This window comes from Chionomys nivalis, chromosome 18 (assembly GCF_950005125.1).
Source record: "Chionomys nivalis chromosome 18, mChiNiv1.1, whole genome shotgun sequence".
NCBI classification, from domain to species: Eukaryota; Metazoa; Chordata; class Mammalia; order Rodentia; family Cricetidae; genus Chionomys; species Chionomys nivalis.
The window spans coordinates 18520482-18547865 of record NC_080103.1 but is presented as its reverse complement, the minus strand read 5'-3'; the positions used below and the strand labels follow the sequence as shown (position 1 = coordinate 18547865).

The window sequence follows — 27384 nt, the reverse complement described above, 5'->3', positions numbered from 1 at the left end:
TGACAAAATACGTGACTAAAACAACCTAAGGAAAGAAGGTTTGTTTTAAATCATAGTTTGAGAGTTACAGTTCACCATGGCATGGAAATCTTGGCAGTAATAGTGTGAAGCACTGGGCTTCTTGGATTCTCAGACAGGAGCAGAAAGAGAGGAAGTAAGGGAAAGAAATGCTGGTTCTTGGCTTGCTTTCTTTGTTCCCCTTTTTAGTCAGTCTAGGACTCTAGCCCATGGGATGGTGCTGCCCACATTCATGGTGGGTCTTTCTCTGTTAAAGCTTTGATAAGACTCACACAGTTGTATCTAGAAGCATGTTTCTAAGTCTAATCAAGTTGACAGTGAAGATCAGCCATCACAGTTCCTGATTTAACATGCTTAAGATCTAGTAAAGGAGGCAGAAACGTACTCCAGTGTTTCGTGACTAGCACACAGGAAAGGATGAAAACCAGACCCTCTTAATGTGGGCTGCAGTGGGTCTTCGTTTCAAAGAGTAGATGGACCAGTGGTCAGTTTGCAGGGTTTTTGCTCTAAGCGTATTTTTGTGCACATAGCACTGTAAAGTGTCAGGTAGAGTAGGTACAGAACAAACTACTAAGAAAAGTGGTTGGCTCTAGACTTTAGACAGGAAGGGAAGAGTGTTAGCAGGCCTGATGAGTTTGCCTTAGAGTGAGAATGTTCCTAAAGCGCAGCAGCATTGTTTTCTGGGGCACCACCTCTTTTTCTCTGTAACTCAACCTGGCATGTGTGAAAACTTTTCAGAGAAATATTATTTGTAAATATGTGGGCAAATAGAACTGAAAGGGTATACAGTACAATGATGGGTTTTATTTATGTATTATCTAGAATGAAGGAATTTCAATGCTACATTAATATGAAATTGTACAAATAATTAACAGTGTCAGACTTTTAGAAATAAATATTTCACTTTGTTAGAATGTAGGCTTTTTTCAGATGCTACTAAAGCCAAAGAGTTTTCTCTAGCTTTAATCTCAGTTGTTCTGACTGCAAGTTTATTTCAGAACAACAAGTAAGAGCGGGTGGGATATGGTTCATTTGGTAAAGTGCTAGTCATGCAGCCGTGAAGATCCTCGTTCAGTCCCCAGTACACATGTAAAAGGCTAGGTTTTGTGCTGCATACTTATAATCCCAGTGATAAAGGAGAGGAGACAGACAGATCCCTGGGGCTCACAGACCAGCCAGTCTTGCCAACTAGGTAAGTTTGAAGCCAGTAAGAGACCTTGGGTGAAAAAAACAAAGTGGATAGCTCCTGAGGACTTATACCCAAGCTTGATCTCTTGCCTGTACGTACATGCACACACATGTACACATGTACCTGGGACAGGAAAGAAAGGGAGATGAAAGAGCTTCTCTAGAAATGTTCACAGGATTCAGTGGCCCTGATCCAGGGCATGGGCAACAGGTAAAATGGAGCTGCTGTGCAGCTGTTGGGCACTGCAGTTTTGACATCTACTGTTGCTGTAATTTGTATCATAAATGGAGAATGTGACCCTGTGGGTGCAAGACTTCTCTGGACTGATAGTGTTTGGTGTTGTGTAGAAAATGGCAACGTTGCTTCAGCTTGTGCTTGTGTGGTTTGGTTTTTTGGTTTCTTTTCTCTCAAACTATAAATTGGAGCAGTACTAAAAAATGTGTCTAAAACTGAAATAATACCTCAAGAGATTCCAGAGTATTTAATACTTTTCACACATGGGACTTGACAAAAATTTAATTAATTATTTTAAAACTTCATTATTTTCCTACTTGCCTGTAATGAGAGTGGCCTACTTAGTTATAGATATTCCAGCATTCTAAATTTATAATTTTAGATACACTCTTACAGATTGAAGATAGGAAGACAAATGAGATGACCTGTGAGCAAAAATAAGGAATGTGGAGGTAGCTAGAAAAGGTATGTCTGTAGTTGTTATGTGAAACACTTTTTAGTGTTAGACTTGAGTTTGTTAGATGTTCTTTTAAGAAATTGTGACAGGTTTAATGCTTAGCCTATCGGATCCTGGAACTCTTGTCTCTACTTGAGTGAACTCCTCCTCCTATTTCTAGAGTGGGCTAGTTGAGGTTTCTCTCACTTCCTCTAACCTACTGTTCTTTCCGAATTCAAGTAAGTAATTGGAGGCTAACTGTTCATTTCCCGCTGCTGGGAACCAAAATAATCACACAGAAACTATATTATTTGAGATACTGTTTGGCCAATAGCTTAAGTGTCTTTCTAGTTAGTTCTTATATCTTAAACTAACCTATTTCTATTACTCTGTGTATCTCCACGTGAGTGTGGCTTACCAGGCAAAGTTCTGGAAGCTACCTGGCTTCTCCCTGAATCTGCCTTCTGAAGGCATAAGTCATAAACAATCCCACACCAGTTTGGAATTATGATTAATAGGGTGGTATTTATTTAAAGGGAAAAAAACTTACAGATCACCGTCCCAGACAACAGCCCTCTGCGCAATTAGGAAGAAGTCTAGTCCCCGGAAACTGGAGCAGGAAGTATAAAGAGCCAGGAGGGAAGTAGCCACTTTTTTAAAGGGAAAGAGACCACGCCCCAGTGGGCTGGTATCTCAGCGGCTATTGGCTGGCTGAAGGAGCGGAAGAATCTCCCGCAACAGCCTTCTTCTATATCTGCTTGGAATTCCTGCCTTGCTTTATTCTGCTAAGCCACTGGCTGAAACAGCTTTCTCATTAACCAATAAAAACAACACATGTACAGGACTTCCCACACCATTTCCCCTTTTCTGTCTAAATGAAAAGGAAGATTTTAACTTTAACATATTAAAATTACATATATAAACATATAGATACATATATCAAGCAAGAATTACAGTTACAATATTTATATCTACTTTGTCTTTTATTATAACTAAGGAAAACTATAACTATTCTTCAACTCCATCAAAGACTTCAGAAGGACATAATATTACCTAAGTAAATAGGAAGTGCATTGTAAGCAACTTACAAAACTTTAGAATTGACAGAGATGTATCACTGCTTGGACAGTCACCCAAAGTTCTTGTGTAACATTAGGGCATCCATCTTCAGCATACAGGCCCATAGTATCCAGCAGACTTTTCCATGAAGCAGGACATGGAAAAGACAGTTCCACCTATGTTGGCAATTTGTCAGTCATTTTCTTCTGTGTCCTGCAAAATGTCTGGCAGAATCTTTTATGAATCAGGAACCTCGAAAGACCATCTCACCTTTAGGCAAGTTCAGCATTTATTTTTCTATGGGCCCTGCATGTCCAGTTCCTATAGCATTTTAGAACTTCTCTGGCCCTCAGCTCCAGAGACTTTCATGGTCTTCTCCCAAACCAGTTCCAAAGGCTTGTGAACCAAATAGATGGATTGTAGCAATGATCCCAATTTTGATACTAATTCTCTATAATTAGTTACCTTTGTATCATTGTGGCTAAAATGTTGAACAAAATCAGGGAAGGAAAGATTTGTTTTGATTTGTGGTTTCAAGGGGTTTCCAGTCTTATCATGCCAGGAAAAGCATATCAAAGATCATCACAGTGTATGGGGTACAGGCACCTCGGATTGTGATAAACTAGGAAACAGCAACTACAACTATGACCTTCATAGACTCTTCCCCTAGAGGCTTGCTTCTACCAGCCAGATCCTTTTGTTCCATAGTCTCCTAAGATAGTGCTATCAGGGAACAAGCACAAAGCATGAGCCTTGGAGGGACATTAAAAACTAAAAATATATGTAACTTTTATATCACAATACATTTTACCATGAAATGTCTCTACATGGTAATTATCTAGAAAACGATATGTTTTACAGTTTTACAAATGCTTTACTTTATGTTCTTGGTCCTCATTGTCTTGATCTGAGGAGCCAGTTAAGCTAATTGTAAGCATGTATATCTTTTTTTTACAACTTTCCTGAGGCCTTCCCTAATTGTACTAGAACACACAATATAGGAGATTAAATAAGTTACACTGATATGAAGCTAGGCCTAATGGGAAATAATCAATTATTGTTAGTAGTGTTGACTTAGCTATATTGAATAGTTTATTGGGAGAAGTTTTAGTACTCAGAGGCAAGAGGATCAAAGTTGCCTTTTGGACATTGCTATAAGAAAGAACTGAGAAATGATCATGCCCATCCCTTGCTTGTAAGGAAAACAAGATTATAATTTAAAGGTTTTTAGCATCTATATGTGCAATTTCAAGGGTAGAGATTTATAAAAGAAAAAATGTATGAAGTTTTAAAAGATGTATACAGAATGCTGTCAGCACCAGCGCTTTCTGAAAGGATGCATATGATCAATAGATGAAAAAGAACTAATAATTATCACACAGTCATAACAGACTTTAAAAATAAACATATGCTCTGCCTATGATGATGCACAGCTATAATCTTAGTATTAGGGGGGCAGTAAGGGAAGCTCGGGAGTTTAAACACAGCCTTGATTATATAATGAGATCCTGTCTCCAACTAATAATATAAGATAAACGTTTTTCTTTTAAAGACCAGAGCTCAAAAGGAGCAGACACTCTTCAAGAAGAACATAAATGAAGAAAATGACCCATTTTGGAGTTGGGGATTATTAAACCCAGAGCCTGGATCCTACTGCCAAGTTCTTTTCCACTGAACTACCTTATACCATTCTTCTTTTGTTTCTACTCTGATGTTGAAGGAAGTTGGGCGTGATGGCACACGCCTAGCACTGGAGAGGCTTAGGAAGACAGATCTCTGTAAGTTTGAGGCCAGGCTAGTATACATAGTGAGTTTCAGGACAGCCAGGGCTATTTAGAGAGACCCTGTATCAAAGCAAAAACACAAAAACCAAAAGACAATAAATAAATAAATTTTAAAAACCTTGAAAAACCAAGTTACTTTTCCAACAGTGTAAGCTAAAATAATACATAAGAGGAGAGCTGGGTATTATGTTATACACCTGGTTTGGGGGTAGGGGTGAATAAGAACATAATATAATTTAAAGGTGGCTCACGGCCACCTGTAACTCAAGTTTGAAGGAATCTAAGTTCAGGGCACCTGCACTTAAGTGGTTCATGTAGACTCACATAGGTGCATATATACAGGTGCACATACATAAATGTTTAAAAAGTATGATCTACTTTAAATGAATTCATATTTTCAAAACTTTAAAGAGAAATGGGGAAGTAGCTTAGTTGGTAGGGTGCTTGTCTGGGATACATTCCATCCCCAGCACTAAATAAACCCAGTATAGTCATACACCTGTAATCTTAGCACTTAGAGGCAAGAGGATCAGAAGTTCAGAAATCACCCTCTACTTCATATTAAGTTGAGGCCAGCATGAACTATTAAAGAGACTTAAATGGATTGATTTCTGCAGTAAAAGAGCCTCAGACATGACCTGAGAGTTACTGAAATTTGTTTCCACCCCCAAATCATAGATGAGAAGAAGTATCGTGTAAGAAGAAGCTGGAGGGAGAAATGTTTCGTAGACTGTGAAAACACAAGCCTATTGCCCTATTGTAGTCTAAACTGCAGCAAAACCTAAATAAAACTTTAAAAAACAAATTCTAAGTATTTAGAAAAGAACAGCTTATCACTATGAATCTATATATTTCTAAGAAACAAGAAATGCCAAAATAACTTTATTTTGCATTTTCCCACAGTTTTATAATTGCTTCTAGACTAAAAAAATAGTAAAGACATGTTGTATTTTGACTTTAGCGAGAAGTTGACGAGGTCTCCTTACTGTCCTTGTTAAAAAGATGATGAAGTGTGGGTAGATTGATTTCCAGTTGTTTGCCTGCTGAACCCATGCCAACAGGTCTCAGGGTTTATCACACAATAGCCAGTTGCTTTATCCACTGCTTTCTCAATGACAATTGGTGGTGAATACTAATTTGCATATTCAGTAAAGATGAATTTGTAATTGTGAATTCCTAAGGAGTTGTACATTGAAATTGGAGTTCCAGAATTTTTTTTTCATACATTTGAAATTTCAGTTACCTTCATCTACCCAAACTCTTTGACTGATATGTATATTTTAAAATTTCATACACCAGTTTCATTGTTCATAAAATCAAAGAATAGAAGTCAAAGACTAACAATTATTTATTTTTTATTTTTTTATTATTAAATTTTTTTAATTAAAAATTTCCGCCTCCTCCCCGCCTCCCCCCCACACACACACTCCTCGCCTCCCTCCCTCTCCAGTCCAAAGAGCAGTCAGGGTGTTTATGTATATAGTGTTCTGTCTGCTTGTATGCCTGCTTGCCAAAAGAGGGCACCAGATCTCATAATAGATGGCTGTGAGCCACCATGTGGTTGCTATGAATTGAATTCAGGACTCGGGAAATGCAGCCAGTGCTCTTAACCTCTGAGCCATCTCTCCAGCCCGTAATAATTCTTAAAGCATAGGCTGGTTAGATAAGAAAGTTCACATTATGAAGAATCTTTTGTTTGTATTTGTTCAGTAACATTTGCTCTAGCTCCAAGTAGATGTTTTCCATGCCCTTAAAATGTTAAGGTTCTGTGAACTAACCGGTTTTATTAAAGTTTCATTATATATAAATCACTGAGGGTTACAGTATTTGTCTTCTTTGAAAAAACAAAAACAAACAAACAAAAACAATGATGGAGGTGCTGGAGAATTGATTTAACACTTAAAAGCACTCACTACTCTTACCGAGTACTCTGGTTTGCTTTCCAGAACTCACATGGTGGTTCATAACCATCCATAACTCCAGATCCAGGAGATCTGAGACCCTCTTCTTGCCTCTTCCAGCACCAGGAACGTGTGGTGCACATACATCTGTGCAAGCAAAATACTCATAAATATAAAATAAAAACAAAAAATTTTGAGTTTCTCAAAATAGTTCCAGGTTTAATTTTCAGTTTTAGTGGTGCTAAGCTAGAATTCTGCCGTTAGCCTCTAGTTGCACATTTAAAATAAGATGTCAGCTTTTAATAGAATTGTTTCTCATCATTTCCTTTGCAACTGCTCATCCCAGTAGAAGTTAATGGTGTGATTCCAATTCTGATAATTATGCACATTACTCTTTAAATTTAGCCTTTTCTGTTCTAACTGACTTTAATATATCAAATGCCCTTAAAATAAGATTTGGGTTAATGCCATTTCCCCTTAAAAGATTCATCATGCTTGATAATTTATGATTTAGGACTTTATTGTGGCTTTATCTTTTAGTTATCTCTAAGCTAAAAACATTATTTTTGCAACTTAAAATCTAATCTAGATTTTAGCATTTTATATTTATCTCTAAGTTGTGCCATATCCTAAAAGTTTTCAGTGTAAGAAAAGTAAATTACGTTGTGAGTATGAGACATTTATCCCTATTACTCATCTGTCACGTGGTTGTATCAGGTGAGGGTTGCTGTCCAACCCCGCCTCCCTTCCTGCTCCTGTCAACGCCTGAGGCAGGTGGAAGAGCTGGCCCAGAGATTATAAGAACTAGAGATGACTCTGTGTTCCCCTCATCAGCTGCGGCTTCTACACCTCACCTGGACAGCACCTTAGAGCTGGCCCTGTAGGTGTGGGTGTGGGAGAACCAGCCCTCAGGGGGTGAAGACCCACCTGCCCCTTGCTCATTCTCTTAATTAGCCAGGGCAATATTGGCCAGCTGACCCTAGTGGTGAAGACAGAGGGAGCTGGTAGACTGGCCCAGAACCAGGGTTATGTTTTGGCCCACCCCATCTGTGGTCTGCTGGAGCCTGGGGTGGGGTGATAGTTGTGGTCGGGGAGTATGTCAGTCCTTCGAACCCAGGGCTGCAGGATCTCTGTGACACAGGGCAACAACCAAGGCAACAAAAGGAAGCCCAGGAAGAATCCCAGTGAGGGCCCAGCATTGATGGTGTAGCAGAGATCAGTGGCCTTGAGCCAGTGATTCTTTGCGATGAATGCCTGCCTGTAAAAATATACAGATAAAAGGGGATTTACTGCGTGACTTACTGCTTTACTGCATCACACTGCAGCTTCCATGACAAGACTTTCCCTTTCTTCCTTTTTTATTTTAAATTTTATTTTGTTTTATTTTTTGGGAGGGGAGGAATATGGGTGGGATCAGAAGATATGATGTGAAAGACACAAAGAATAAATAAAAAGAAAATTTTTAAAAGAAAAGGATGGCCGGGCGGTGGTGGCGCACGCCTTTAATCCCAGCACTCGGGAGGCAGAGGCAGGCGGATCTCTGTGAGTTCGAGACCAGCCTGGTCTACAAGAGCTAGTTCCAGGATAGGCTCCAAAACCACAGAGAAACCCTGTCTCGAAAAACCAAAAAATAAACAAATAAATAAATAAATAAATAAATAAAAAGAAAAGGATGAGTTATAAAGTGTTGACTCATTTTTAATTATACCTATATTGCATTTTATCAAGACTAAACCTTTTCCTGAAGATATGTTGGAGAGCCAAGTTTTGAATATTGGAACCTCTGTTATTCTCTTAAATGAAAAAGAAATAGACACGCTCTCTGCTCATTCCCAAATACCTATCCAAATATCTCAGACACTTTTGGCCATGTATTTGGAATCCACCAAAGCTTTTGTTAAATATTTACAAATAACTTGAGATACCTGTTACCAATTTTTAAAAGAATTAAATGAACTCGTTATCTGGTTGATTTTTGTAAAATGAATATTGTGTAGTATTGATTATGTGTTAGGCTTTAGCATCTACTCAGCAATGAATACATGTTGGAGTATACCTAAAATGTAAGACAATATGATTATATTTGAATTGGGGTGGGACCCTAAATACCTGGGATGAGCATCCTGTAAGATAGGGGTTGTTTTCATTCATCACTGTAAATATCTTTAGGGTTATCTGTTTTAATCCCAGTGTTCCCCTATTTTTGTTAGGACATTGAATGGAGTTGTTTTGGTTTGTGTTCATTACTAGGCCCTATGTTATCTCTAAACTTTAGAAAAATACCGATTCCTGGTTTTATTACCATCTTTCCATGTAGGTTATGTGTATTTATATGTAGTAGAAAGGAACAAAAATGATTATAGAGATACAGTGTTATAGAATAGTAGATGAAAGGGTGAACCGATCTGTAGTAATCTTTTGTTATGAAACCTTGATATAAGTATGTTATTCTAAATAAAATACAGTGTAGTCAGTAGTTACCTCTTTTGCAGTGAGATAATGTTTTGTCTGAGCATCGATCTTTTCTAATTATCCACAGTCTTGTCTAATAAACAATGTTTGCACTGCCTTTTTATATAAACCAGTCTTTGTTATAAATTTATAGCTTTGAGATTTCTTCACCTTCTGTTTACTGTTCCTGTTCCCCAGTTCTGCATAAATAATAGAAAACATTTGACTGTCTTACTTATTCACTCTGTTTAGAAATCAACAAGTAGACTGGCTGTTCTGCCTAGTGACAGGTGGAAGGTCCTGGTCTCGGGCCCAGATGTTTTTTCAAAGAGCAGGAGTGCACAGTGAATCAGCTAGGGTTAGAGATCGCCACAGCTGGAACATGTGGGACCTACTGCATCTTGAGCAGTAAGTCCTGAGGATGGGGGCACTAACACTGCTAATCTGTTTTTCGTCTCACTGTGGTGACTGTGTGAGGGGCAGGGAAGAAAGGAGACAAAAATGGATGCCGGGCTGCTGGTAGAATTCCTGGTGGGAAATGACGGCGGCAGAGTAGATTCCAACGGCACTGGTGAAAATGGAGAGCGGCGGCATCCGGTTTGTGGAAGTGCAGCCGACAAAAACTGCTAGATAGACCTAGAAGACAAAGGTGACTTCGGGTTAGGGTTTGTTCTTCCGGCTGGTGGTGCTGTTATTTTCTAAGAGAGAAAACTGGGGAGATAGTGGAAGAGTCTTGTGTTGTCTGTTTGAAAGTTGAGATGCTTGTGTCATCTGCAGTGTGTGAGTGAGGTGCAAGTAGAGATAATGTAAGAATCTGATTTGGAGCTTTTAAAATATGGTGGTAGTTAAAGCCATGAGACTGAATGAAATCATTGTGAATGCTCATCATATTCTCTGCACTATATGTTCTCCCGTCACATAAAATTATGTCTTCATTATAGTGCAGTCATTTATTTTAATTATAGTACCTATAGAATTCTTATCTTCTTGTAAATCAAATACTGATTTCCTTGTCCGGTTATTAGCTAAATGATTTAAAGCTATTTGATCATTATTTTATATACTTAAGTGAGTATCTAATAATTACTTTTTTTTTTTAAAGGCAAAGTCATAAATAAAGATTTGCGGCACTACCTGAGTCTTCAGTTTCAGAAAGGATCAATTGACCACAAACTTCAGCAAGTCATCAGAGATAATCTCTACTTAAGAACCATCCCATGTAAGTAAATGACGACATGAGAGAAATGAGACTGAAATGTCTCATTTAATTAAACAGCTAGAAATACTTTAGTGAAATTTTTTTTTTAAAATGGTTTGAGCAATGGGTAAAAGAACTTGCTGCCAAGGCTGGGTATGTTTTCTCAAACCCAGCTGGTGGAAGAAGAGAGCCAACTCCCACAAGTTGTCTTCTGACCTGCACACGTGGCGCGCGCACACACACACGCAAATATAAAAAATGTATTTTGCATGAAATTGTGAAGACTAAGTTGAAGACAGAGAGTGAAACAAAAGTTGAATGAGGAGAAAATTCTCCTGAAGACTGTATGTGGTCAGTTTCAGTAGAAAAAAATGACATTTCATGTTGTGACTTGTAACAAAGTGATGGCCACAATTTAAAAATATGTACTTACCTGTTCTTTAAAAAAAAAGTTTTTATTTTTGCTGAGTGCTGGTGGTACACACCTTTAGGAGGATCTCTGTGAGTTCAAGGTCAACCTGGCCCACAGAGTGAGTTCCAGTACAGCCAAGGCTACACAGAGAAACCCTGTCTCAAAACACTAAAAAAGAAAAGTTTGAATTTTTATTATTTTTTTCCTGCATGAGTGTTTTGCCTCCATGTGTGTCTGTGTACCACATTCATGCAGTGTCCTCTAAGGCCAGAAGAAGGCATCAGATTAATCTCTTGGGGATGTCATGTGTGTGCTGGATTACACACATGGTCCTCTGGGAGGGCAGCTGATGCTCTGCTCAGTCTTTGCCACAGCTCCTATTTATCTGTTGTTAGCAGGATTTTATTCTTAAGAATTTTTAAAAAAAGATTTTTTATTATGTATATAGTGTTCTGCCTGAATGTCTGCCTGCAGGCCAGAAGAGGGCACCAGATCTCACTACGGAAGGTTGTGTGCCAACATATGGTTGCTGGGATTTGAATTTAGGATTGAACTCTGGAAGAGCAGCCAGTGCCCTTAACTGCTGAGTCCCCCTACAAATAAATTTTGAAAGTCAGTGCCTTGTACATTACAAACAAGTATCTTATTAAACTGTTACTGGCTATAAAATCTACTATTCCCCAGTAAGAAAGAAGTATACATTGCCTTCCATGTGTAATTTATTTTCAATTTTTACATAGCTGTTAGCCCTAATACAGAATCTGGGTATTGATATCCTGGTGCTTTTTATTTTAAATATATAATGAGAAATCATATCTGCTATATTTTGGCTTTAGTAAGTTTGGGTCTGGGGAAGAATTTAAAAAATAGTAAAGAAGTAAGAGGCATGTAAAAGCTTCCTTTTTTGCGGGGGTGGGGGGGGCTTAGTTACATTTTTACTGCTGTGAAGAGACATCATTACCAGGGCAGCTTATGCAAGAAAACTTTTAACTGGGGCCTTGTTTACTGTTTCAGAGAGCTAGTCTATGATAGTACACAGAGAAAGCATGGCACTGAGCAGTAGTGGAGAGGTTAGAGCTTATTCAGGAACGGGGGAGGGGAGAGGGAGCTTTCTGAATGGATGGGCTTTTGAAACCTCAAACTCCACCCTCTATACACACTTCCTTCCCCCAAAGTTCTACTAATTGGTGACCAAGCAACCAAATATATGAACTTTGGGTGTCATTCTCATTCAAACCGCCACAGTTTCTTTTTCAATATATTTGTAGATTGTTGTGGATACTAGCTTTCACTCTGGAGGTTTGTTTGCCTTTTTTCTTTTTTTTACTATTAAAGACCGCCTTCATTTATTTGCTCTTTTTACTTTACTGAAAATATGTATGTAAGCACTTGCCCTAGAATAGGTACTCAGGTAGTAGCTGCCTCCTACCCCAGTCTAAGATCACTTGCTTGTCTTCTCACTTCAATCTAGCCTACCTTTTGTGGGTGTTGTTTTAAGTCTCTTCTGTATTTGAAGTCCACACCTGGCTCTTGACTGTTTGTCCTCTTAAGTCTTCCTGACTGTAGATTTTAAGTTCAGAGTCCTTAACCTGATACACAGTTTGTTTTTAAGTAACTCCTTATCTATAACTTTGTTTTTATAAATCTTCTTTGTCAGGTTTCAGAATTACCACTCTGTGTTTACATGATGTGTCTTTGTCAATTTTTTTATTCTTAAAGTTTCTGAATTTGTTTTGCAAATAGTTTTGAATATACTCAATAGCCAGTTGAAACTGCTGATATGGTTATTATCTTTAGCCTCACTGTCTTTTTATCATATGCCTTCTATAAAAGTCATTTTGCTCTCAAGTTTATTTGGTTTTTCTGTTTTGAAAGATTTGTGTGTTTATCCCAGTTATCAGTTATTATCCCCCTGTGGTAATCTTTTTCTTCTGCCTTTATTGTGTTGTTGTGTTTTTTTTTGTCCCTATTGTTAGTAGTCTGTCTGTTTTCCCAATAAAAAGATATTCAGCAAGTCAGAAGATTTACTATTCTATTTTGCATATGTTTTCTTCATTCTTACTCCAATTTTCTCCCCTAAACCTCGAGCTCACCACATTGCCAAGATGGTCTTGAACTTCTCCTCCTCCTGCCTCCATCTACTGAGTGCTGGGATAAAGGTGTATATCACTACTCCTTGTGGTGATATCTTGTTTCTACTCTAACAAAGTAAACTTTCCTGAAGATCGGAGGGTGGAGCTAGCTACTAGTTAACCATAGAGATCTGGAGGCCTGTACAGACAGAGAGAGGAATGTAAGGCAGGAGGAGACATGAGGAGTTAGAAAGGCGAGAGTTGACTGTGACCTGATCCTTTCTCTGATCTTTCAGCATTTGCCCCAGTATCTGGCTCTGGTGTTTTTTTGTTTTTGTTTTTTAAATTAACAAGACCAATTAGAATTCATGCAACATTTGGTACTAAACTAACCTATACGACTAACAATAGATGCCCAACTTTATGCATTATGGCATGAATTCACCAAAAAGCCACTTGCCTGTGACTTTTTCAGCCACTGGCTCATGTGGGGGCTCCCACGGGAATCACTGCCCCACTGGCTAGGTTTTGTTTTCTTTTTCCCCTAAGCCTCTGAACGATTTTGGGATTTTCCTGTTGTAGCTTCTCAACAACAATCTCCAACTGCCACCCAAACTCCAGAAGCACTGGGCTCCAAATGCCACAGGACCCACCCACCCTAGACTCACTCTGCCTTCAGGCTGCTCCCACCACACGTGCTTCTTCCGCACAGTCCTGTGTGTTTTTCAGATAGCCCTGTGGGTGTGGGCTTTCCTTAGACCCCCTCCTTGGATTGCCACTCACAGCTCACAGTTACATGATAGCAGCTGCAGCTGTCCTCAGCCAGGCTGTGCACCACCTGTGTTCTCACTCAGACACGCTGTGCCTCACATTTCACCGTAATTGTGGGCTGATTTGGTGAGACAATTGGGAATTCTTAAAGGGAGGAATTAGTTAAAAGAGAGAGATTTTTTTCCACATTAAAAAATGGGAAACACTATTTTGATAGAGATGATCTCTGTATTATTATACAACAGATGGTATAAAATTGGAACAATTAAATGAAAGGATGAGCAATTTAACCAGGATTGGTATAATGCTAAGTATCATTTTGATAATCTTTATTGTTGGTTTGATATTTCTTGATTTATCTCTGAAAAAGTTGGTTGATAGGAGTGCCAAGATACAAGCCTTAGAAAAACTTATTAAAACAGATCATAGAGATATTCAGAACCAGACAGAGAAATTTAATGGAGAACCAATTTCAGCCTTGCTTTATAAGTAGAGAGGACCAGCCTAAGGTTTTCAAACAACCAGATTTAGTTTATTCAGTCACCTTGGAGGAACAACTGCCAAATTATAGATATCCCCAAGGCTGTGTAAGAATTAAATGGAATTCTGTGCCAATGTCAGATGTGAGGAGATTCAAGGAAGTGATAGTCTCATAAGGCACGTATTCACCTTTTGTGAGACAAATGTTAAATTCATGGTCAACTCGTAATAAATAGAATTATCTCTCAAGACTGGTGAGACTTGGTTGTAGCAGTCTTGGAGCCTGGTTCTTAGTTACAGTGGAAAGAGGACTTGGTGGAAAGATGAGGCTAAGACCATTGGACTACAAAATAGGGCTAGAGGTTTGGAAATATCCCAGGACCACCTCTTTGGAGATGGGGGTTATGCTGATGTACAAAGGCAATCTCTATATGATGACTGTACCCTGGATTTATGCCATACAGTGTTGAATGCTTGGGACAGAATTGAAGAAGCAGGAAATAAAATTGAATCATTTACTAAAGTTATACAGGGCCCAAAGGAAATATCACGAATATCTTACAAAGATTGACATCAGCTGTAAATATATTGACAGCAAATTCAGAAGCTAGACAAATAATATTGAATCTCTGGCTTTTGAAAATGCTAATGCACATTAATGCTCCCTTGGAAAAATGGATCTGAGATACAATCAATATTGAATCTCATGACCATGATGATGCTTGGAGAGGAGAGGTGTTTCCAGAGATTCAAAGAAAAATTGAAATGTCAAGTGTTTCAGTTGCAGTAAACAAGGTCACCTAAAAATGGATTGTAAATAGGGCATTCCTAGAATCAATGTTTTATCTAAGCATAAGTCAAACAGAAGGCACCTCCATTCTGGATTATGCAGATGGTGTGGCAAAGGCAGACATTGGACTAATAAATGTAGATCAACAAGGGACAGTCAAGGTAACCCTTTGTCATTGGGAAATGACTTAAGAGGCCTCTTGCAGGCCCCTATGCCAAATTTGGTTCAGTCATTTCCCGTAATCATGGAAGAAATTCCTTCTCAGAACAATTAAAGAACCTAATGCCTATTATAAGAAACCATATTGCTCTGGATGATAGAAAGGCTATTGAAGAGAAAATGAAAAATTCAGGAGAAGCCATAAAGCAAATATTTTGGCAAGCTTCTATAAATGAACAAAGATCAAAATTAAAAATATGAATAAATGACATTGTCATTGAAGGTCTTGTAGACACAGGTGCAGATGTCACAATAATTGCACCAGAATCTTGGCATCAAATTGTCCTCTTCAGGAGGTAAATGTTCAACTTTTAGGGAATTAAACTTTATATCAGGTAAAACAGAGCATGAGATGGGTCAGATGTATAGGGCCAGAAGGTTAAAGCCATAGATAGCTAACATAGCGATGAACTTACGGGGACATGGTTTGTTATAGCAATGGAATACTCAGATTAACATCCCTCCAATCTCAGGAACAAACCATAAATTAATGTATTTTCCTGGGAAAAGTATTAGAAGGTATTATAAAGAACAGCCATCAACCATTCAGGTTGTACAAGAATAGGGCACAAGAGCCACTGATCTTCCAAAGTCACTAACAGCTCTACCTTTAAAATGGTTGACAGACAATCCTGTATAGGTTGCACAGTGGTCTTTAACAACAGAGAAATTGCAGGCCTTAGAACAGCTGATACAGGAGCAGTTAAATGCTTGGCATACTGAAGAATCGATTAGCCCTTGGAATTCTCCTGTATTTGTTGTTAACAAGAAATCTGGAAAATGGAGAATGGTAAGAGATCTAAATCTGTTAATAAGGTGATTCAGCCAATTGACTCTCTACAGTCTGAAATTCCTTTGCCTTCTCTATTGCCTAAAGGATAGTTATTGACTTAAAAGATTGTTTCTTTACTATACCCTTTCAAGAAAAAGACAGAGAAAAATTTGCCTTCACAGCGCCTACTTATAGTAATTCTAAGAGATATCAATGAAAGGTTCTTCTACAGGGAATGTTAAATAGACTCACCCCACCCTTGAAGACCTCCAGACTGCTGTGGTTAACTAGTGGGTAGCTCCACCCTCTCATCTTCAGGCAAGCTTTATCTGTGAGAGTACAAACGAGACATCACTACAACACCTTTTTTACTTTTCATGTAATGCTGGAATTTAAACTCAGAGCTGGTACATACTAGGTAAGCATTTTTACCAACTAAGCTACATCACCAGCCCATTTACCTGAAGCATGAATCTGATTAATCTTAATCAATAAAAAAAAATTGGGAGTCAAATATTGGGGGGAAACCTGAAAGATCAAAGAACTGGGAGCAGCTGCCAGTTGCTTCCTACCCATCTCTTTCCTCCATCCAAATAGCTGAGATCCTGACTCTGCCCCACATTATAACTTCCTCTCTCTGCCTCTTGAGTGCCGAGATTAAAGGCATATGCCTCCCAAGTGCTGGGATTAAAGACATACGCCACTACTTCCCAGCTTCTATTGTTAACTAGTGGTTAGCTCCACTCTCCAATCTCCAGGCAAGCTTTGTCAGAGCACAAAGTATCACACAACATTTATACTGCTTGTTGACATTTGAGTTGTATTTATATGTAGTTGGAGGCTGCTTGTTTGTTCCCGGCTGCCTGGACCTGAAATAATCACATAGAAACAGTATTAATTTAAACACTGCTTGGCTAATCATTTACATGTACTGCTAGCTAGCTCTTATATCTTAAATTAGCCCATCTCTATTAATCTGTGTAAATGGACACTATAAAGTAGTCCCACACTAGCTCAGAATTAAGTATAATAAAGTGTTATTTAGGGGTACACTCACAGATCACAGTCCTCTGCACAGATGGGGAACAGGAATGGAATCAAGTGGCCAAGAGAGAGCACATGGAAGCTTTACTGCTGCGTTTATAGTACAAGAGACCATGCCCAAATGGACTGGTATCTTAAAGGCTATTGGCTGAATGAGTTCCCACACTTATATTTTTAAAGCAATTATACTCTTCCCTTTGTAGTAATCATTTATTCATATTTTTTGAGTAACTACATATTTAATCTCACCATTAATCCCCATGGGTTTTTTTTTCCCAGTAATTGTGATAGTTGAAAGCTAGTTTTATACTAGGTTTCCCAAGAAAAGTTTCTAGCAGTTTGTGACTTTTATACTTCAACTGATGTTCATTTGGATAGATATTAAATTTGGGATCTTATTTTTTTTTCCTTGACTATGTTAAGTATAGCAAGCTGTTATCTAATTGTTTCCTGGTATAAAGCCTTGTTTTAAAAGGTTTGATATGTCATGTCTATTGAACATCTCAGAATAGCATTTTAGTTTATAATCTCACTTTATTGAAACAAACTCATAAATAAAAAAAAATCACACAACCATATTAAGTTAGCCACCCAAACACTTGCCCAGTCCCTAACTTGATATGTTTCAATAATTTGTATACAATTAGGATGATCATCCTATAGCCTTGGAGCTTCTCTTAGGGTTTTCTACCTTCACTCTCAATTACAGCATTATCCAGTGGCTCTCCACAAATAGAACAAAACACAACAGAATTGAAACCAGAGAAACAATTGGCTTTGCATCATCTGTCAGGACTCATGTGTCCTTTTGTTTACATTCTATCTTTCCTCACCATCTAATATTATCTTTTCTTATACTTTCTAATAAAAGCCTTTATTATAAAAAATTACAAATAAATAATTTACCAAAATTAATCAGACCCAAAGTCAACACATCTCAGTGAACTTTTGTAAGTTTGGATCGTCATTTGGAATGGAAACTGTGTAGTTTCACATTGTTTTTACATTCTTATTATCAAATATATTTTTATGTACTTATCTACCACCAAAACCACAAGAGAACATGAAGGGCTAAATATTATGGGATGAGGAAAGAAAGACTGAGTGCAGTTAAGAGATACTTGTTATAAAAGAGGTTATAAAACTAATTATTTTTTCTAGTTCTAACTCTGACATGGATTTTTCCAGGATAACATTTTTAAATTTCATAGCTTTAGAGCTCCCCTTTCCCTTGTTCAAATACATTAAAGAAAAATAGAGATGTGCCTTCTAAGACTGTCTCCCTTACTGTTCACTGCTCCTTTGTTGCCTTTTAGTTTACTTTATTATCTCAGGTTTGCACTTCTCCTCAGTGTGATATTTTGTCCTAGAAAGAAGATATAATCTAAATAGTTTTGGTTCATAGAGTCTAAGTAGTTGTAGCCTTTCAGAGCTTATTAGAACTTCTTAGCTTACTCACAAATTGAAATGTCTAAAAATTCTTTTCTGAACCTGGAAACAATGATACATTAGTAGCATTTTGCAAGCTGAATGGTCACATCTGATATCCAAATACCATTCTAATTAAAAGAATCAAGATATACACGGATAAAATTCTGAAAACAGGTTAGAGACAATGAAAGTATAAATGAGTCTAAAATATCTAGTTGTATCAGAAAGGATAAGAAAAATTATGCAGACATAACAGAATTACACAGAAGCCACAAAGAAGAGCGGCTTACTGATTAGAATCGGAGATCACTAGAAGAGAGAGGTGTGGGAGGATGCATGGCTTGGGAGCAGGCAGACACTCCTGTGGGAGATGCTGAACTATAGCTCAACGGGATCATGGGTCCTAAGTGATGAAGAGATTGTGCAGTAGGAGTCCTGTGATATAATTTCCTTAGCTTTCTGTCTAAAATCATCTTCTGCACCATAGCATCAAAGAGAACAGGGCAAAAATGGCATGCATTGAGCATAGAGAATAGAGATCTAGATTTAAGAAATCTAAAGTTTCTGGAGAACTCTTTGGAAACTATAGGGAAACTATAGGTGCTTACTCAGGGCTTGGAGACATTTGAATTCTAACCAGCCCTAGCAGAGAGACCCCACTTGAACAAAGTTAAATTAAATAAGTCTCCAAAGGACCAAGTGAATATGCATATAATATCTCTGCCAAAAAAGAGGGAGATTTTTTATGTGACAACCAAATAGAGACACCAAATATTAAAATATTCATGTTTAACATCTAATAAAAATCACTAGACATAAAAACAATAGGAAAATATCATTTAGATGACTTTTCAAAATAAAGGTGGTGAGATGATAGAAAAAATATAGAAATGTTACATGTTACAATATTACCACACAAGGAACATATTTTAAATATGTTCATAAATTAAGTCATTAAAGTTGGAACAAAGAGAAGAAAGACGCTGACTGCGGGAAACTGAAAGGAGCCAGGGGCTCTGCATCACTGGCTAGCTGCCAGTCAGTTTACCTTTGTTACAGACAGTGAGGTTGGACAAGACATAAGCAGCATATGGTGAACACTGAAATGTAGACAGAGCTATGCTCTATGGATATTTAGCTATAGAACCGTAAACAAGCTACAGTTGGGAAAACAGGAAAAACACTTCAAAAATTCTCTGAATCCTTGCTAAATTCTGTGAAAAACTAAACTTGTAAATTTAAGAAGTTCGCAGACTCCAAGCAGAAAAAATTTCGTAAAAATCACACCAAGGCATATCATATTCTCATTGCTCAAAACCAGAAACCAAGAGAAAATGTATGGCAAATAGAGAGAAAGAAGATACTTTTCATGGAAGGGACCAAAGGATTGCTACAGATTTATTAGCTGGAATAGCACAAATCAAAGTCTAATAACTGAAATCTTTAATACGCTAAGAAGAAAAAGTACCAACATATATTTCCTCTGTATAACAAAAATATCTTTTAAAATTTGATTGTTTTTCAAAGAAAAAAGTGGAAGAATTTTCAGCAACAGAGTTAGTATAAGAAATAGTAAAGGAAATTCTGCAAGTAGAAGTGAAATAATAGTCTTCATAGTTTAAGATTTCCTATCCTCTTTTAGTAATTTTTAAATTAAAAATTTAAAAAATTCAGTAAGTAGAAAACAAGAATAGTACTCCATTATCGTGACTAGTTGCTATTTATTAGAACAAGCTGTCCAACACTGTAAGTGCACATTCTTTTTTAGTGGACATGAAATTCTGTAAATATGGTGTTCTGAACCACAGAAAGAAACTCATTGACCATAAGAATGTTTACATCATATAAAATGTGTTACTTGATTATGGTGGAAATTAAATTAGAAATTATTAACAGCTTGGAATCTAGAAAATCTCCAGATATTTGGAAGTTAAGTAATATCAATAATCAGTATATTTAAAAATCACCAGAGAAATTTAAAAAATCATAAATGGCAACATAGTAGAGACTACTACATTGAATCAAAATTTTAGGATAGCTGGAACATCATTTAGAAGGAAATGTAATACTAAGTATTTCTATTAGTAAATTGCAAAGCTGTCAAATGGCACAGACATTTGTCTTAAGAATGGGAAGAAAAAGAGCAGGGTAAAGCAAAACTAGCTAGGAAGGAAAACATTAGTGAAAGAAAAAACAAACTCAACATGGATTTTTTTGTATCTACTCCAGAGTGAGAAATTGGCATAAGGATGGGTGATGGTGTCAGTAAGAACCCTCTGGTTTTTAGGTGAACATTGAAGCATTGAAGGACATTTTGAGCAATTTCTGATGTGTCATGTTTGTGTCCCCGTCCCGTTCCCCCACCCCGATTCTCTGTTTAACAGCCCCGGACGTCCTGGAACTCACTCTGTTGATCAGGCTGGCCTGGAATGCACAGAAATACCCGCTGCCCTTGCCTCTGTCCCCTCCCCCATTGCTGCTCTTAAAGATACGCACCACTGTGCCCAGCTTCATTCTGAGCAGTTCATCCTGAAATAAACCCTGCAACTGTAGCACGAGGTCTAATAGGTCTTAGTAATTAACGCCCAGAGGCAGGTGTGGGGTGCAAAGAGATCAGAGAGGCGGAGGATCCAAACCACAGCCTTGCCTCTCAAGAGACTGAGTTCCTGTTTTCTCCCAAAACAATTCTATACAATATTTTCTGAAAGTAGAAGAGGGGGCCTTAAAAGGTGTTTAGTGGCTCAGAGCACTTGCTGTCCTTTCAGAGCTCCAGGTTTGAGTCTCAGTACCCACCTGACAGCTCACAACTGTCCAGAACTCCGATTTCTTATAATCCAGTGGCTCTTTTGACCCATGTGGGAAGTAGCCATAGCTGTGGTGCTTAGACATACAGTAGATAAAGAAAGTACTCATAAGATAAATTAATTAATAAAACAATGAAAATAATAGGGCACGTTTCCCAACTCGTGTTCTTATTTGAACATTATTACAGCTGAACAAAAACACAATTATAAAAAGAAAACAATAGTAGACTTCAAATTTTCGTGGACTTTGATCTAAAACATGTACTAAAATTTCAGAAAATGAATATATAACAATATGCAAAAGGATAATGTGTTATAACTATTAAGGCTTGTTCCAGAAATGCACGTTAGTGTATAATTTGAAAATTATTATTATGCCGGGAGGTGGTGGCGCAGGCCTTTAATCCCAGCACTCGGGAGGCAGAGGTAGGTGAATCTCTGTGAGTTTGAGGCCAGCCTGGTCTACAAGAGCTAGTTCCAGGACAGGCTCCAAAGCTACAGAGAAACCTGTCTCGGAAAAAAAAAAAATTATGACTGAATAGAGGAGAAAAATGGTACCTTAATATAAACTTCTTATACTAAAATTTAATTTCATTAACGTTAGACTTTCTCAGCAAGCCAGTTTATTGCTCATTGCCTTTTTTTTTAATTAAATTTTATTTTATTTTTTTATTAATTAATTTATTTAATTATTAAAGATTTCTGCCTCTTCCCCGCCACCACCTCCCATTCCCTCCCCCTCCCCCAATCAAGTCTTCCTTCCTCCTCAGCCCAAAGAGCAAGCAGGTTTCTCTGCCCTGTGGGAGGTCCAAGGACCACCCACCTCCATCCAGGTCTATTAAGGTGAGCATCCAAACTACCTGGGCTCCCACAAAGCCATTACGTGCAATAGGATCAAGAACCCATTGCCATTGTTCTTCAGTTCTCAGTAGTCCTCATTGTCCATTATGTTCAGCGAGACCGGTTTTGTCCCATGCTTTTTCAGTCCCTGGCCAGCTGGCCTTGCTCATTGCCTTTTTGTGCCAAATCTATTCTATCTTGCCTGTCTGTGGTACTGGAAAAGTGCTCTCCACCTCCAGTGCAGTGCTCAGCTTTGTCACTAGAGGGCACAAGAAGGATTCTGGAAGAATGGAGGTTTCCTTGCTTTCAGCCTGGTTTTTGTCCTTTTGCTCTTGTCTTGCAGACAAGTACAGCAGTACCCTAGCAGTCAACTACTCAGTGGAATTTCAGTGATGCCAGTGAGGGGCTTCTTAGCTCAAACAGCAGCATCCTCATAGTAGCTCCCAGTGCTCTACCTGTGTAAACTGATTGCTGTGATTTCTGTGGCCCTCCTCCCTCCTAGATAGATACAGTAGCACCTACAAGAGGTTCCTGAGAAGTCCAGCCAGCACTCTAGTTGGTTTTCTATTAACTTTAAAACAAGCTTTACCTACCACCACCATTGCCTGGGCATCTTTGGGGAATCACATTAGTACCCCAGACAGTTAGTTCTCTGCCTGCCAGCCTTAACCTACGGAACCAACACTGTCTCCAAGCAATCCAGCAAGATTCTTTGCTCAATGGACTGTTACTGTGACCACACCTGCTTGAATGAGATCTGAAATAGATTTTAGGAGTGTTCCTCTTTTGCAAGCTGCTCACCAATGGCAATTCTTCCTCAGGTATAGGATAGAATTCTTCAGAGTTTTCTTTTAGCTCTACTTTTTTAATTCTTTTTAAAACTCAGTTAATTCTTTGTAAATACTGTTAATATTTGTTTAAACCTCCCCCCTTTTAAATTACATGTGATCTCTTTTCTGGATCCTGACTGACAAAGAATTGATACAGATAATGATCCCAGGAGACAGATGCTCCAGGAAGGAATTTTGAGAGGGGTTTTGGTTGTATTAAGTTCTTTGCAGTAGAGAAGTAGGAGACATGCAGCTCATGACAAAGCGAGGCATTGCAGTTAGCCCTGGTATGGCCCGTGGCCGACTATGACAAAGTGCCAGATGAATCCGGTACCTTAGGAGCCAAATGGTGCAACAGTGAAGCTACATTAGCTACACTGTGATATGAACTAGAGTGTTGCTTGGGGAATCCTGTGCTACAGAGAGAAAGTCGTATGCTTTGGTCTAATACTTTATTATTATGAACTGAAAATCTTTTAATAACTTTTAAATAATCACTACCCAATATCAATATTTAATAGAGACAATCTGTTTTAAAATGGAAAGTTAGTACAATATAAGTGCCAAGTAAATAATTTAAAGCCACACATGATAGATAGCTCATACCTGTAATCCCAGCACTTAGGAGGTTAAAGCAAGAGGATGACAAGTTCAGGAAAACGTTTTTCAGAATTTGTGAAGATAATGACATAAACTATGAACTTTTCACGCTCAAAATGATAGTATAAGACACACTAAGAGTTCATTATATTATTTGGTGATTGTTTTAGTTAGGGGTTTCTAGATGCTGCAGGAATTCCTTCAGCCAGTAGCCTTTTAAGTTACCCGCCCACTTGGCGTGGCCTCTTATACTATATATGCCGATGTAAGGTGCATATCCGGCCTCTCTTCCGGCTGCAGGATTCAGTTGCTGTTCCCCATTCGAGCAGAGGCCTGTAATTTGTGAATCTACCCCTAAATAAATAACCCTTTATTATCCTAAATTCTGAGCTAGTGTGGGATTTCTTTTAAGCATCCATCTTCATTCTGTTTCTGTGATCAAACACCAAAACCATAAAGCAAGTTGGGAAGTAAAGAGTTTATATGGTTTAAACTTCCACATTGCTGTTCATCACCCAACAAAGTCAAGACAGGAACTCAAAACAGGGCAGGAACCTGGAGACAGGAGCTGATGGAGAGGCCATGGAGGAGCGCTACTTACTGACTTGCTTTTCCTGGCTTGCTCAGCCTGCCTTCTTATGGAATCCAGGACCACCAGTCCTGGGATGGCACCACCTACTATGAACTAAGCCCTTCCGTGTCAATCATTAATTGAGAAAATGCCTTACAGGTGGATCTCATGGGGCCATGTCCTCAACTGAGGCTCCTTCCTCTCTATGACTCTAGCTTGAGTACACACAAAGCTAATTAGTACAGTGATCTTTGATCTTAAGTGATACATATTCCAGATACAGAAAAATTAATGTTATAATGATATTCTCAGTTAGTTAAAATAATGTCCAAAAAAGTCTTCCCATTGAACATTAGATTAGATTACAGATCGTATCATATAATTTTTTAATGATGAAAATATTTTGTTGTTTCTTTTGATTTTACCTTGAAATTTCTAGTGTTTTTTTTAACTTCAAATTATTAGTTTTTGACATCATATTTGGCGTTCCACAATATTTACTGCTTCTCTTTGTATTTCTTCTGCTACAGTATCAATGAGGGATTTAACTGAGAAAGCAAATACTCATAGTGGAAAGTGCCAGGGGATATTATGGGGTGGTATCCAAATAAATAATCTTCAGCTCTCCCTGCAAGGTTAATAGCACTAAATAGAGTCCTGTGTTGAAAGTGCCAATTTAAGGACTTAGTTTCCAAAGCCTGTTATTTCTTGAAATGGTATCCATAGGATTTGTATGAGGTATAGTTATGCATATGATCATTTTGATGTTGCTTTTGTAAGAAAGACCTACTATTAGCAGACAGGGCTTCACAAACACACTTGTAGGAAAAGCTGCCAGTAAAATGGCAGCTTGTTAAAAAAAAAAAATGATTATAAATGCTGCTCTCCCACGTGCTTCTGTCCTATGGCCTGGAAACGCTAGCCTGAACAGTTGATACTGGTTTCAGTATTGTCTGTGCCTACTTTCAGTTGACAGTCTTTTTAAACCAATAAGCTCTACATCAGATTGTTAGGATTTGATTCTCACAGAGTTGCAGTGTAATTTATTTCATTTTCCTTATCCACTGATTTTATTTTCTAGGATTTAGGAAGTTTCACTAGTAAACTCCAAGATAGAATTTCCAGATATAAACACTAATATGAATCAATTGTGGTTCTCATATGCTTGTGAGAATACAGAATGGTTCATCTTCTTAAGCAAATAATTTGATATTTTTGTATAAAATTAAATACATATTTACCACATGATCCAGCACTTCCACTCTTAGGCATTAACCCAGTATAAATTTAAATATATCTACTTAAGGACTTGTAAGTTCTTGGCTCCTTTAGTTATAGTAGCCAAAATTGTGAGATAGTCTCAGTGCCCATCAGTGGTAAACAGACCATGGGATATTGGTATCTTTACAGAGGTGTTCTACTCATAAAGTAAAAGGGAGAGAGAAGGTTTCTCTGTAGCTCTGATTGTCCTAGAAATCTCTTATGTTGACCAGACTGGACTCAAGCTCACAGAGACGTACATGCCTATATCCCAAGTGCTGGGATTAAAGGCATGTACCACCATACTCAGCCTAAAACAGAACTTTAACAACCCAATAAACTAAGTGAACCTAATATTGCTGTACAGAGCGCTCTACACGGCAGTAGCAGCATACACATGCTCAAACGTTCTCAGGCCATGCACACCATCTGAAACAAATTCAAACATTTAAATATGTGAGACATCTCTTCTGATGAAATGAAACTCATAACAGAAGAAAAACAGAAAAGTCTACAAATATGTGGAAATTACAGCAGTGAACCTTTAAATAACAAGTAGCTAAAATTAGAACTTATAGTGGAATTGAGAATGTATCTGTACCAATAAAAATGAAGGTACAGCATACCAAAGCGTATGCGATGTAATGGAAGGTAAGCAGGAAAACAGTCACCAGGAAACTCTGAACTTCATACTTGAAGGGACTAAAGGGGGAGAAGCTAGACCCAAAGTCAGCAGAAGGGAGGATAGTCATGATGAGAGCAGATATAATTAAATAAAATAGAAAAATAATAGAGGAAATAAGTAAAACAGAAATTTTGAAAATACTAACAATTTACAGAGCAAGCCTTATGTCTGAATGAGAAAGTGGAGGCGTGGCTGCTGATGTGGGAGTTACGACAGTTCTGGGCATAACTAACTATGCGCTAGGCGATTGGCTAGAAACAAAACCCTACCAGGACTGAGTCATCAACAAGTGAAAAATATATGAAGAAACCTTGAGCTGTTGGGGAAACTGAAGCTGTAGCCAAAAGCCTTTCAACAAAGAAGCCTAAATCCTTTATGGGTATTGACCCCCACATCTTTAAAGTATTAGTGAACTTAATTCTGTTAAAATGATAGTATGTAATGAATAGGTGAGATTTATGTCTGCAGTATAAATATAGTTTAACCTCTGAATCAACAAGCATCTCATTAAATACAGAAAAAGTACTTCACAAAATTTAATTTCCTATTATGATTAAAAAATACCATACTTACCAGAGTAGGAATATAAGGAAAGGAATCTACCTCAATGTAATGCACTATGTCTGGAAAGCCCACAATTAATATCATACTAGACTAAGGATGTAGCTTTTTCCTCTCTCTCGCTCTCTCGCTCTCTCTCGCTCTCTCGCTCTCTCGCTCTCTCGCTCTCTCGCTCTCTCACTCTCTCTCTCACTCTCAAGACATGATTTTTCTGTGTAACAGCCCAGGCTGGCCTCCAACTCACAGAGATCCACCTGCCTCTGCCTCCCCAGCCAGATTAAAGGTGTGCGCCACCAGTGCCCAGTTAGTTTTTTCTATAATATGAGGCAACTTGCCAGGGATGTTTACTTGCTGCTATACCCTTCAACTTAGTACTTAGAATTCTTGCCAGAGTAATCAAACAAACAAACAAAAGAAGTAGAAGTCATTTTGCTTGGAAAAGAATGAAAAGCAACTCTTTTTTTCATAAATGACACGTCGTACATAAGAAGAAATTGAACATGGGTGAATCTTAACCTTCATGCCAAACTAAGCAGGCCAGATGGAAACTATTGCTATAGTCAAGTTAACATATTCCATGTACAGGAGTTCTACTAAAAGCAAAACTGTCTGTCAGAAGGTCAGTAGCTATTATAGGAAAGAGACTGCAAAAGGACCTAGTAAAACTTGGGGCTGATGGTTTCTAAAACACAATCATTATACTATTGGAATTAATGCATTTTATTGTAGGTAATTAATATCTCAACAAAGTGACCAAACCTATTATTGAATTATTTTATGCCATCAGTAATTTGAAACTAAAAGTTTGCAAACTATTTGATTGGGCATATAGTTCACTGGTAAAGCGCCTGTATGAATGCTTGTGTATGGCTAACACCTGCTTCAAAAGTAGCATGGTGGCATATGACTTTAATCCTAGAACTTTAAAGGATGAAATATTAGGGTCATCCCAAGTTTGAGAACAGCCAGGGT

The 27384-nt window shown here is 38.0% G+C and overlaps 1 protein-coding gene across 2 annotated transcripts in view; it reads left to right on the top strand.

Annotated features, from left to right (window-relative positions):
• Positions 1-27384, top strand: part of Magi3 (membrane associated guanylate kinase, WW and PDZ domain containing 3) — a 231246-nt gene that overhangs the window by 101219 nt on the left and 102643 nt on the right. For both annotated transcript variants that reach the window (XM_057793099.1, XM_057793100.1), the window contains exon 2: positions 10175-10291. In XM_057793099.1, coding sequence (XP_057649082.1) covers positions 10175-10291 — 117 coding nt within the window. The remainder of the gene's footprint in view (positions 1-10174; positions 10292-27384) is intronic.